This window comes from Alexandromys fortis, unplaced genomic scaffold, assembly GCF_014885135.2.
Source record: "Alexandromys fortis isolate MF-2015 unplaced genomic scaffold, M_Fortis_MF-2015_v1.1 scaffold_58, whole genome shotgun sequence".
NCBI classification, from domain to species: Eukaryota; Metazoa; Chordata; class Mammalia; order Rodentia; family Cricetidae; genus Alexandromys; species Alexandromys fortis.
Window position 1 is genome coordinate 2,469,587 of NW_026067940.1, and position 12,671 is coordinate 2,482,257.

Consider the following 12,671-nt stretch of genomic DNA (forward strand, 5'->3'; position numbering starts at 1 on the left):
TGGGAATAGGAGCACCTGATGGACTTGAGACCCCAAACCCAGAAATGAAAGCTGTGCAGTTGGATGAACAGGCCCAAAGAATCACTGGGCTTTGTTTTCTCTTCAAACAAAGTCAGTTCTCGCCAGAAGGCAGAGGAGAGCATTTCTTTTCGACAGTGATAGTCCGCAGAGATTTCCAGCTCTAAAAAGGATCATTCTGAAGGTGTCACAAAGAGCACCCTATTAGAGTGTCCGCCACCCTGAAAATGAATCTTCCTCCTTTGTACTCAGGGTGTTTCCTTGTTAATGGCAGCCTCCCTCTGTGACCCCGAGTTGTTTCACGGCCTCTCTGAAAGTAAAAGCTGCTCATTGTTTCAGTGCTCCCCTCCCCGCCTCATTCCTAAACATACTCCTTCCCAATTGGGGTCATAGTAACAGTATCCTTTCTAGGCATCACTGTCCAGTCAAGGGACAAGTTTCAGCCACTGTCTTTGTCTTTTTCTCTTCCTCGTGTACTTTATTTAGGTTGAAATGGTTTTCAATGGGATTCAACCCCGTAACGGGCAGCACAAAGGTGACTTGGTCTGGTAGGGTCGCTCACTGGCTTTGAGAATCTTCTATTTGCTTGTAGATTCATATAACAGACATAGTATTTCAGTAACACTTTCTTTTTCTAGGCTACTGATTTCTTTTAACTTGATATGAGTGTGCTAGAATCCAGTTAAAATTGGATTTAAGAACATTAGATGTAACAGAAGTCTCTAAGACACCTTCCAAGTACCCCCTACCCATATATTTTTGTTGTGCTTTTTTAAAATCTCTTACAGCATGTACCAGTTTTATACTACATGCTGTTTATTTGTATATGTGCCAGCAGCCACTAGAGAGAGAGAGTGGGGAGGGAGAGAGGAAGAAGAAGAAGGAGAAGGAGAAAAGAAGAAGAAGAAGAAGAAGAAGAAGAAGAAGAAAAAGAAGAAGAAGAAGAAGAAGAAGAAGAAGAAGAAGAAGAAGAAGAAGAAGAAGAAGAAGAAGAAGAAGAAGAAGAAGAAGAAGAAGAAGAAGAAGAAGAAGAAGAAGAAGAAGAAGAAGAAGAAGAAGAAGAAGAAGACCAGAAAAGTGAGGAGTGGAGACAGAAGACCTGGCCTTGAATTTGAAGCTGGACTCCAATACAAGTGGACCAGAAATCTTGGTCACGCCATGCCACTTGATCTCTATGATCCTCAGTCCTACACCTAGAACAGGAAGACAATTAGTGCCCATTTCATCACATAGATGCGGAAACTGGCCACCATTTGAATGTGCTTTCATCACCAGTATTTATATGTTAATTTTACAAAGGGCCTTGCCTATGAGAAAAACCCTATTAATATGAATTGAATTACTGAAAAAATATGCCAATCCCCCAATGGCATATTGTTATTATTGGCGCTTTTTTTCCTGTTCTGCATTGTTAGTGGGGCTTATCTGTAACGCCTTATGGGGTTCAGAGAGAAGTGTTTCTAGGGATTAAGCAGAATCAAAAGGGAGGGGCTTGCCAATGGGGTTAGTAGGGTCCAAAGCTCCTCCCCTCGTGTTTCATATGTCTTCCCTGATAATAATGGATAATAAAAATGACTGATAATAACGGGGAGGCCCTAGTTGTGTAAAGTAAGATAGTTCTGGGTTCAAACTGTGAGTGTGCCTCTACTATATCTGCAATTTAATGAAAACAAAATAGAATTATATAATTGAAATTAGAGTATAATGTGTTAGAATAAGACCCAAGGAATTACCAAAACTCAGTATTACTCAGTATAACAGAGCTAACCAAACTCAGAATTAACTACAGTAACATCCACCCATTAATAGAGCAACCACTGTTAGGGTGAGCATCATATAGTGCTAGAGATAGACAATGTCATCTATGTGAATGACAGTTAGTGACTGGCATACACTGTGGCCAGAGTGATAACATGAAGGATATGCATTGCTCTGGAAACAACCCGGGAGGGACCTATATGGCACCTTTGCTTGGGAAGTTGGCAGTTATTAGGGAAGGCTTTCTGGAGGGAGTTTCTGGAGGGGCTTAAAGTCACAGGGACAGAGAGACCACAGTGACAGGACCAGCGCACAGGTCTGAGAAAGCATGCCCATCTCGGGGAACCTACAACAAATCATAATTGTGCATTTTGTGTGTGTGTGTGTGTGTGAAACGATTTCTGCTTCTTTCTATGAGGAAACGGAAGGCACCGAAAACCTGTCCCCTCACTTAGAAAACTTCGGTGGGGAGTATCAAGTTAAAATGTCTTTATATAAATACAATACAGGTTTGGAGACTTTAAACTGACCTTCAACCCTGTCTAAACCCCGTGGGTGCCTTAACTTACTGCATCCCTCCATAATTTCGTGGTTAACCAGCTGTAACATCTTATCTCTCAGGGTTACTGCAAGGACTAAGCAGGTGTGCAAGGCAGGTTCGCAGCAATGCAATACGTGTGTGACATAAGCAGCATTTGGAATAAATATGAGTTCTCTCGGCTGAACCACGTGTATCTGGAGGAAAAAGCCTGTCTCCTCTCTTTCTCTCCTGGCCTCTTCCAGCAGTGTCAGCGGCGGCAGCCCGAAGCCGGGGACGTACAGGACGTCCACTCAAGCGGGCACTGTTGATTAATGGGCAGGGGCGCCGAGCCCGGCGCGGGCTGGGCATGCTCAGTGCGCGCGGCGACGCTAGGCAGCGGCGGGGGCGGGGCCGGGCGCGCCAAGCGCATGCTCAGTCTCCCCATCTGCTCTTTCCATCCAGTGCCGCAGCCGGAAAACCGCAGCGGCGGCGGCGGCTGGAGGGGAGCGACGCGGCCGGCATCGGGAGGGGTAGCGGAAAATACGAGGGCGAGCCCGATAAGGCAGGAGCCGCGGGCCCGTGATTTGCGGCCTCCTCCGGGCCGCTGCCTCGGCCGTGAGCTTCGCCGAGCAGGCGGGCGGCGGCGACGGGAGCGCCGGGGAAGCGCCGGGCCGCGGGCGGCTCGCGCGCTGCAGCGATTCTGACGTTTTCCGCGGCGGGTCCCGCGGCCCGAGGGGCGGCCGTGAGCGAGGCGGGGCGTGCGCGCTCCGCCATGGCCGGGACACTGTCCGCGACGTGATCGTCCAGGCTGCCCCCGCCCGAGCATTCCGGGCCCTCGCAGCCGCCACCCTCCTCCGAGCCCGTGTGACTAAACGGAGACAAAGGGGAGGCAGCGGGGCAGACCGGGGCCGGAGCGAGCGCGGCCCGGCGCCGCCTCACGTCTATGCCCGGGGCCGCGGCGGCTCCCGCGGGCGGCGGCGGGCTCGCGACGAGCGCAGCTGAGTTTTTCCGCGCCCGACGCCCGGGAGGGCCGCGAGCGGCGCGGACGATCTGAAGTCCCTCTCCGCCACACCATGTGAAGGCTGTCGTCCCGCTGTCCCGACCAGCCGCCGTGAAAGATGGGGGATGCTGCTGACCCGCGGGAGATGAGAAGGACGTTCATTGTTCCAGCCATCAAGCCCTTTGACCACTATGACTTCTCCAGGGCCAAAATCGCCTGCAATCTGGCCTGGCTGGTGGCCAAAGCCTTTGGGACAGGTAAGTGGTGTCTTGTCTTCCTCTTCCTCCCGATGGTGTCCACATCCCGGTTTTTGTTCCTGATTCCACCCCTTCCCCCATGTATGTCTTCCGGTACAGGTTCAGGGAGATGATGGGAGACCAGCACTAGGAAAAAGAAAGAAGGCAGGTTTGGTCTTAAATGAGGTGCCCTTGACTGATCGAGGGATGGGTTGTCCAGATTCCTTTTATTGAATAGCGTGTGTGTGTGTGTGTGTGTGTGTGTGTGTGTGTCAATTCAACGAGCAAATTGTCGTGTTTTCCTAAAATGGCTTCAATTTGTGGTGTTTTCCTCATTGTGCTGCATACATTTCCCTCTCGGTCATAATTGTGATTACCCTACCAAGAAATCTGAGTTTATTACTGGAAGAAGGTGGATGGTCCGTGGTGCTATATTGATTTTGACATTTGTCATGGTGGCTGCTCTTCAGGCTTTATAGGATGAAAGGTGGTCTCTGTTGAAGTGCAGTATTAATTTTTGCTGTCATTCTTTATTCCTCTACCACCCGTCCGTACACACATTTTAAATCCTTGTTAAGCCACCCATTAAAACCAGTTTTAGTTTTCTGACTGTATGGTGCTGTTTTCACTTAATATCATCGAGGCATATCCCTTTTTCTAAATGTATTTTGATCATAAAATCAGATAAACAAAACCTCCCAGCTTTGAGGTTTTCTTTTTGATGTAGAAGTGGTTTCTTGGGGCGATGGGGGGGGGAGGGGGTTGGGAGAGGCATATGCTGTTGACACAAAAATCCTGTAGTACCATGGCAATTAAACACTCCCTCCATAGCCCAGTCTTTGCAGAATAACAGGAAGGGGGCCTTCTGCTGTAATTCCTTAACTGTTGCTTTAGGAGCTCATGTTGTGGAATGCTTAAAAAAAATTAGTGAAGTTCTTCAGTGCTTGCAAAATGTTCTCTGGATGTTTCGTGGAGGGTGACTGGTCTCCAGTTTCAGGACTGTGAAGATAGGTGGCTAAATGGTTTAATCCTGCTTTATTGTTTAGCCTTACACATAGGGCATGTTTTCAGGACTTGCACATCTGGGTTAAAGAGTAGATGAATTCCCCCATTTAGGAACGTGTTTGTTAGTTTAGAAGGAATTTTTATGTTTATGCCTAATAGGAAGCACAGATAATACTTTTTAAAAAACTGATATAAGAAATGGGAAGCACTATACTAAATATCTGTTTGGAGAACTGATGAGGCTCTGAGTGAGAAACAGGGAAATTGGCAGCATTTCCTGTGTGGAAGCTAGAAGACGGAGAGGACCCGGGGCATGTTCGCCATCTGAAACTGAGAGGTGCTTGTAGCACAAAAGTGAACGCTGTGCTGTTCCCTCTCCCAGAGGCTTCTGAGCAGACATGCCCTACTTTCGGGATGTATGTCAGGCCGGTCGCTGGATTCTGGAGTACTGGAACACACTTGAGGAGAAAGGGAGTATGGGACTATACTGTCAGTGCAATCCGCCTTCTGCCAGTGCTCTGCCGGTGCTCTGCGGTGCTCTGCGGTGCTTTGCATTGTTTTACCGGAGGATTCACAACTCTGATGTCAGTGTGCTCCACATTTGCGCAGGAGAGAGCCAGGGCAGCCACTGACATGGATAAAAAGATCTGAGGAAGATGGATTTTTTAAGGGGTGTGTGTGTGTGTGTGTGTGTGTGTGTGTGTGTGTGTGTGTGTACGCGCGCGCGCGCATGCGCGCGCGCAAGCACACATGTGTTTTCTGAGACATCCTTTCATCTCACTGTGTATCCACCTGGCCTGGTGCTTGCTGTGAAGCTCAGACTGACCTCAACTTCATAGTAGTGCTCTGCCTTAGCACTAGGCCCCAGTGCTGGGCTAGAGATGGGTGCCATGGTCACCTTTGCTTTGCTTTACTGACAGGCTTTTTTGTTTCATCATTTTTATGTGCATTGGTGTTTTAACTGCATGTATGTATGTCTGTGTGAGGGTGTTGGATCCTGTGGAACTGGAGTTATAGACAGTTGTGAGCGGCCATGTGGTTGCTGGGAATTGAATCCTAGTCCTCTGCAAGAGCAGCCAGTGCTCTTAACCACTGAACCATCTCTCCAGCTCCTATTGACAATCTTTAAAACATAATCTTACATAGAGTGACTAGAAAAAAAGGTAAGATTTTTTTTTAATTTTTGCTACATTTTTACTTGTCATAAACACAAAAAGGTTAATAGGCAAATATTTCAAAGCTAATAATTGTATTCATTTATTCAAAATGTTGACCCAACATTTTTAGGATAATGTGCAGGCTTTTTGTTGTTGTTGTTGTTAGAAATGTTAAAAGTTTTAGAAATAATTTATTTATTACTTTTATATGCTGTGCGTGCATCACACACCTACCCATTAGAGGCCAACCTGCTGGAGTTGGTTCTCTCTTTAGCATGTGGGCTCCAGGGCTGGAACTCAAGCTGTCAGACTTGGCAGCAGGCCTTTATCCACTAAGCAATCTTACTTGTCCCTTCCTAACTTTTGTTATACAAAATATCATCAGCTTTAGAACTGTATGTTGAAAGGCAATTCAATGATTAATGCAGAATTAATTTTGGACAAAGAATAAATTAATTGAATTGTAAAACCAATAAGAGACACTGACATTGTGATACCTAGAAAGCAGATAAGAGGTATTTGCATGAATAATATTCTTCTTGTCCTGAAGAATATTCCATAGGCCCATCTTTTAGAGAGTGTATGTATTCATTAGTGTTTGGTTTTTGAAAGACAGTGTCTCATGTAGCCTAGAGAGGCTGAACTGTGTGATGACCGCTACTGTGTTGAAAACAACACATTCAAGCAGCAACATAACTGCGATTACCTTCCATGTTTTGTTCTTTTGACTCTTCCAGCTGATGGGTGTAAAAGCTCTTGGAATTGAATCCCACTCCCTTTCTCCTTCCCACACTCGTGTGTGTGTGGGTGTGGTGTGGTGTGGTGTGATCTTACTATGTAGTATAGTCCTGGCTGGCCTCATACTCACTATGTAGACCAGACTGGCCTGGAATCACACAGCTCCTCCTGTCTCTGCCTTCTAAGTGCTGGAATTGAAGGCATGCACCACTATGCCTGGTGTGTGTGTGTGTTGACACAGGTTCTTTCTGTACAGTTCTGGCTAGCTTGGAATTTATGTGAGTTGTCTTATTCAGCCCCTGGAGTGCTGTGATTGCAAACGGGAGCCATCATACTCCCCTTAAGGCCCAATTTGTAGTGCTAATTTCTCATTTTCACCTTAGTAGCTGTATTGTCTTTTGTGTGTACGTGTGTGTAGGTACACGTGTGCGTGTGTCTGTGAAGGCCATAGGCAGAACTGCCCTCCTCTTTTTGAGACAAGATTTCTCATTGAACCTGCAGCTCACCAATCTGGCTAGATTGACTGGCTAGCAAACTCCGGGGATCCTCACTTTTCTTCCCTCTTACTGCTGGCCTTATAAGTGTGTGCTTCCACCAACCCTGGCTTTTTGTATGGGATCCAAACTCAGGTCCTCAGACTTGTATAACAAGCACTCGTACTTAAAGACAGCATCATCTACCCAGCCCCTTTTTTTTTTATCCCATCTAGTTAGTGGTATAAAATCATTTGCTGTCATAATATACCTTGTCCCATTTCTTTTATGTTCCAGCAGATATTGTTAAATTCTCATAGAAGTCCTGGCTCCTAAATATTTACAAGGAATGAGTAGCCATGAGTTGAAAAAGATACTCAGTACAAAGAGGCCATTTGGGACATTATTGCAAGAGTCTGGGCAAGAGGTGATGAGGGCTCAAAGTGGGGTGGAAATAATAATAAATCTGCTGTATTCATTGAGCAGTTCCTGGGTGTCATACACTTCACATAGTATCTCATTTTAATCCTCCTGATGGCCTCAAGAGGTGGAAACTGTTACTCATCCCAGTTTTACTGGGGAGGAAAATGAAACTTGTGGCTTTTGGAGTTTATCCAAGGCACCAAACCAATGGAACCAGGATCAAAACCAGGGAATTCTGACTTGCTGTATGCTTTTACTAGTTGAGAACATTCCATGGGCCAAAGGAAGGGAAAAGAAGCAAGAGGCAGAGAAATATTGCAGAAATTTAATCCTTAGTATTTCTAAAGGACTGAATTTGGGATACATGGGTGATTTTTTTTTTTTTTTTTTTTGTGACAGGGTTTCTTTGTGTAATTGTCCTGGATGTCCTGGAACTAGCTCTTGTAGACCATGCTGGCCTCTAACTCACAGAGATCTGCTCGCCTTTGCCTCCCAAGTTCTGGGATTAAAGGCGTGCACCACCATTGCCTGGCATCCATGGGTGATTTTGAAGAGTATAAATGAGGGTAGGCCACCTGAGGATTTAGAGAAAGTGAAATTTGGAGATTTGTAACTGGGAAGGTGAACTGTGACACCAGTTAACAGAGTAGCAGCGGGTTGGGTGGGAATGCAGATGGATATTTTTGAGCTAGATGGATAGGTCCAAATATGTTGTCTGAGAAATCCGGTAAAGTGGGTAGTTACAAATAGAGCTAAGACTGTAGTGTGACTCCGAAGCCGAGACTGGAGTATTTTGTGGATAGTAACAGTGCAACTGAAGTTGCAGGTAGATGTGATTATTGAGGACAAGGAAAAGGTTAAAGACACAATTTAGAAGAGTGAGGACTTAGAGGAGAAGGAGGCAGAGTCAGAGCGATCAGTTAAGAGTTGTATTGTAAGAGCATCTAGACCAGTGAGCTGGCTCAGCTTGAGGTCGAACCTTAGGAACTACTACCTGGTGGAAGGAGATACTGACCCTGGCAAGTTGTTCTTTGACTTTCACACATGCACCACGAGACAAGCCTTCCTTCCCACCCCCCGTAAATAAATAAATTAATTAATGTTTACTTTTTTTTTTCTTAGAATACTAGGATACTAGCACTGAGGCCCTAAAAGGAAAGGTGTTTGCTGGACAGTGCTTTAAGCAAAGAGGAAAGTCTAACTACAGGTTAGTTCAGGATAAGAGGCTTACAGTGGCCACAGTGCCATTCAGAGAGACTGGTACAGGTGGGGAGTGGTGCTGGAGGCTAGTCCAGGGAGATCACTTTCAGCTTAGCAGTCTGAAGTCAGATCTCTGTAGTAAAGGAGGCCGGTTGAAACAAGACCCTGAAATAGGCATTGAAGTTGGAGAAAATGGTTTGGATGCAGGCCATGGAGGTGGGACATCTAGGTGGTGGTAGTGAAGCAACAGATTTGGCAAGGTCTATGTAGTGAAGTGGAGGGAAAACTAGTCTGAAAGGTAAATTACTGTACAGTGGTACTTAGGAGCAGGTTTTGTTGTTGTTGCTAGTAGATAAATTATCCTAAATGACTGAATTAAAATAAAAACCATTATTTTATTATACCATGTACTTTGAGCTAATTACTACTACTATTCAAAGCATTTTACATTTTACAGTTTTCTGAGAACAACCCTATTGAGCAAATATGTTATTTCTTCCCCTAAATCTCTAAATCGGGGTTTCCCAACTATAGAACTATTGATCAGGCAGTGCTTCATTCTAGGGCCTCTCTTGTATATTATAGAATTTTATCAGCATCCTCAGTTCTTGTCCAAATTCCATAGTGTTCTCTGCACCTTCTGGTGAACACATTGTCAGGTTAAAATGGCATTTGTACATTAAAGTGTGAAGAGTATAAAGAGTATCCATATTGAAAGCCAGAATATAGTTTTCTTTTTTAAAAAAATAAGTGAAGAAATAGGCATAGAGAGGCTAGTAAAATTATCTTTGACCATACAGCTGAAAATTTTCCTTCCTGCCTGGTACCCTGACCTACTCAGTTTGTGTTCTGGGCAAGGTAGGCATCAGAAATATTTTTCAGAAGCTGTCAAGGAGTACACTTCAAAAAGGCTGGAAGGTATACTTCATGTTACATGCATGTTATCATAAAGGAAAACGAAATCTTGGAACTAGAATAGGAAATGGACTTGAGCAGGACTAAAAGTTATGATGGGGATCTACTGGATGTTTAAGCTAGTACATGCGGACAAATGTGACTAGCTTGAAAGTGAGTAGGAGATAGTTTCATTTGTAATTAATGGAAAACCCACCTCAAATGACTAACAATAAGGAGCATGTATTGGTTTATAAAACTACAAAAGTCCTAAAGTAGGGTGGATTTGGATTTGAGTTTTCAGGTCTTATTTTTCCCTGATTCCTTTAGCTGTACCCTTCATCACGGCTGGGTTTCATTCTCTGGTTGTCACGGTACAGAACAGCTGTAGGTGGTCCAGGTGTTCAGAGCCCTTTACTGATGATTACGTGAAAGTTTTGCATTCTTATCTTGCCTTTTTCTTTTTCTTAAACAAAACCATTTGATGATATCTCATTGATGTATACTAACAGTAAACTTCTGTGGCCTCATTACCTTCACAGTCATGAACTTGTGGCCTGTCTTAATCCATCTGTAGATACTTCCACTCCACTCCCACCAGTCATTTAAGGCAAATCTGTCCAAAGCCAACACTCTCTTTAAACTGGGACCGTGTCACTGTCATCACCGGAGCCCCACCCCAAGGCATAAGTATTAGCATTTCAGATTGTTCCACATAGACCTTCTATTTCTAGTTGTTTTGCTTGTCCTTGCCAGGGTCTGCAAAGGGCCATTCGGTCGAAGTTTGTCTTTGTTTTTCAAATATATAGACTCCCTCTCTGTCTTATTTTGTCTTTCTTGCAGTTGCTTGTTGGAGAAAGATTATTTGTTCAATAAAATGCCTTGGGTTTCAGCTATACCACTCCTGGAAACAAACCCGAAGGACTCTATACCCTCCACAGAGACACTTGCACATCCATGTTTATTATTTTACTCCTGATAGCAGGGAAATGGAACCACTCTAAATGGCCATCAACAGATGGATAATGAAAATGTGGTACATATGTTAAAGAAAAATGAATAATGAAATTGGAAAACAAAAAATGGATGAATCTAGAAAGTATAATAATAATTATATAAGTGTGGTCACCTAGACTCAGAAAAACAAATCTCATGTTCTTCTAAATGTACAGATCCTGCTTATAACGTATCCAGGACAACGTGTGGGAAAAGTCTAAATTCTGGAAAGGAGTCCAAGAGGAGGGTGATAGGCGGTGAAGAAAGGTAGAGGGTAGGCAGAAGGTCACGTGGGACATGACAGATGAGAAGAGTCATCAGCAGTGGGGAGGCTGCAAGTCAGGAACAGGGAAGCAAGCAGGTAAGAGAAGTGAGACTGGAGAACCACAGAAACACACTTCCTTCAAAATGTCATCACGGTGTTTGCCACAGTACGTGCTGATAAAAGGAAAGCTTGTATGTTGTTTTGAGACAGGGTCTTAGGAAGCCAGTCTGGCTTGCACATTTGTAGCCAAAGATGACTTTCAGCTCCTGATCCTCCTGCCTCTACCCCCCAGGTGGTAGTTTTGTAGGAATGAAATTTTTTATTCTTTAGATCTTCAGAGAGTTGTTTAACAAGTTTATTTTCTTCTGTGTTTCTGAGTTGATACTTTGATTTAGAGAATAGATTACATTTAATTTTTTTTTAAAAAATTGGGTTCTGTGTATGTGGATTTTGTTTTAACCAGGTTATATGTCATATCTGTCTGTCACTTTATCATAATGTCTTCTGCTCATTGGAGTGTCCCTTTAAAAAGAAACTTCTTGCTGCCAGGCTTGGTGGCATACACCTTTAATCCCAGCATTTAGAAGGCAGAGGCAGGCAGATTTCTGAGAGTTTGAGACCAGCCTGGTCACACAAAGTGAGCTCCAGAACAGCCAAGGCTATTATTACACAGAGAAACCCTGTCTTGAAGAAAAAAAAAAAGAAAAGAAGGAAAGAAACTTCCCTGTATTACTTGGTTGCCCTAAGTGCTGTGTGGGAAATTACCCTGATACAGTAATAACCTCTAAGCACATACCAGAGAGCCCATCCCAGAGGTCTTGGAAGAGAAAGCAGAGAAAATAACATGACTTGTCACATCAGTCTACAGAAAGAAGCAAGAAGGAAAGATAATATAACTAGGTTAAGGTGGAAGCAGGCAGAGCCATATTTCAAATTCTGCGATAGACAACATTTTTATGTCCATCCTCGTCACTTTAGTTTTTCCTGCTCTTGGTATGGTCATCAGGACAAGAGTTGAAATTCCAACAAGGAGCCCTTTAGGGAAACACAGCCACGGACACATACTGTCTTTATCAGAGACAATAGAGGAATGAGCTTGTCTGCCACAGTTGAAGCTTCCCAATAAGCTTGATGAATAGTCATGAATTTTGTGTTCCTTGGGTAGCAAGCATCTAGGCAATAGTTACATCATTGTTGGGTGGCTGGATTAAGGACTCATGAATATTAATTTTTATGGACCCTTTCTTTGTATTTGCTGTATCTTAAATATTTAGTGCCATATATATGTATCATTTGTAACATGAATATTTAGTATCTAGGTGCTTCATGAGCATTAGGGTGTCTGTTTTTTCCATTCCTTATGTTTGCATACATATAATACGAACCCTTCAATACATTCTATTGAGTCTCTGGTTGCTAAACTTTTTCCTTACTTGAAATACCTCAACACATAGTTATGTTTTATAAACTACAAACTCACTCATCTTTTCTAATAGACTTGAATAGTGTTTAAAGTAAAGGCACACTGAGATATAGGGACAGCAGGATTTCTTTTCTTTTCTTAAAGGGATAGTTGGACCGTGCTGTAAATCACTGACCTCTGGGACTCTAAAAGGGTATAAAGAATAGGAAGAGAGAACATTGCAGCGCGGGTGACCAGAATGTGCAAAGGCTCTGTAGTAGGAAAACTTGGTTTCTAGAAGCCGAGTGTGGCTGGCAGAGACAAGAGCACTTTTTTCTTATCTGCCAGAGGAAGGATTTTAATCCTCAGTGAAAGAAAAAATAATTGAAAACCCTTGGGATGGATGGGCTCTGTGCCATGATTGACTTTGCTTATGCAAAATAAGCAGGGTTTGACTAGAAAGAATGATTTAATTTGAAATTTTATTTTAATTAAAAATTGTGTGTGTGCGCGTGCAAGTGCACATGCACAGGTGCTTTCACAGAGGTCAGCATTCAGTGTCTTCCTCTGTTGCTTTTTACCTTTT

At 43.8% G+C, this 12,671-nt stretch overlaps 1 protein-coding gene across 2 annotated transcripts in view; it reads left to right on the forward strand.

The window, feature by feature from the left end:
* Positions 1–3,413: 3,413 nt before the first annotated feature.
* Positions 3,414–12,671, forward strand: part of Camsap2 (calmodulin regulated spectrin associated protein family member 2) — an 83,832-nt gene continuing 74,574 nt past the window's right edge. For both annotated transcript variants that reach the window (XM_050147704.1, XM_050147705.1), the window contains exon 1: positions 3,414–3,553. In XM_050147704.1, coding sequence (XP_050003661.1) covers positions 3,415–3,553 — 139 coding nt within the window. In that variant the 5' untranslated portion in view covers position 3,414. The remainder of the gene's footprint in view (positions 3,554–12,671) is intronic.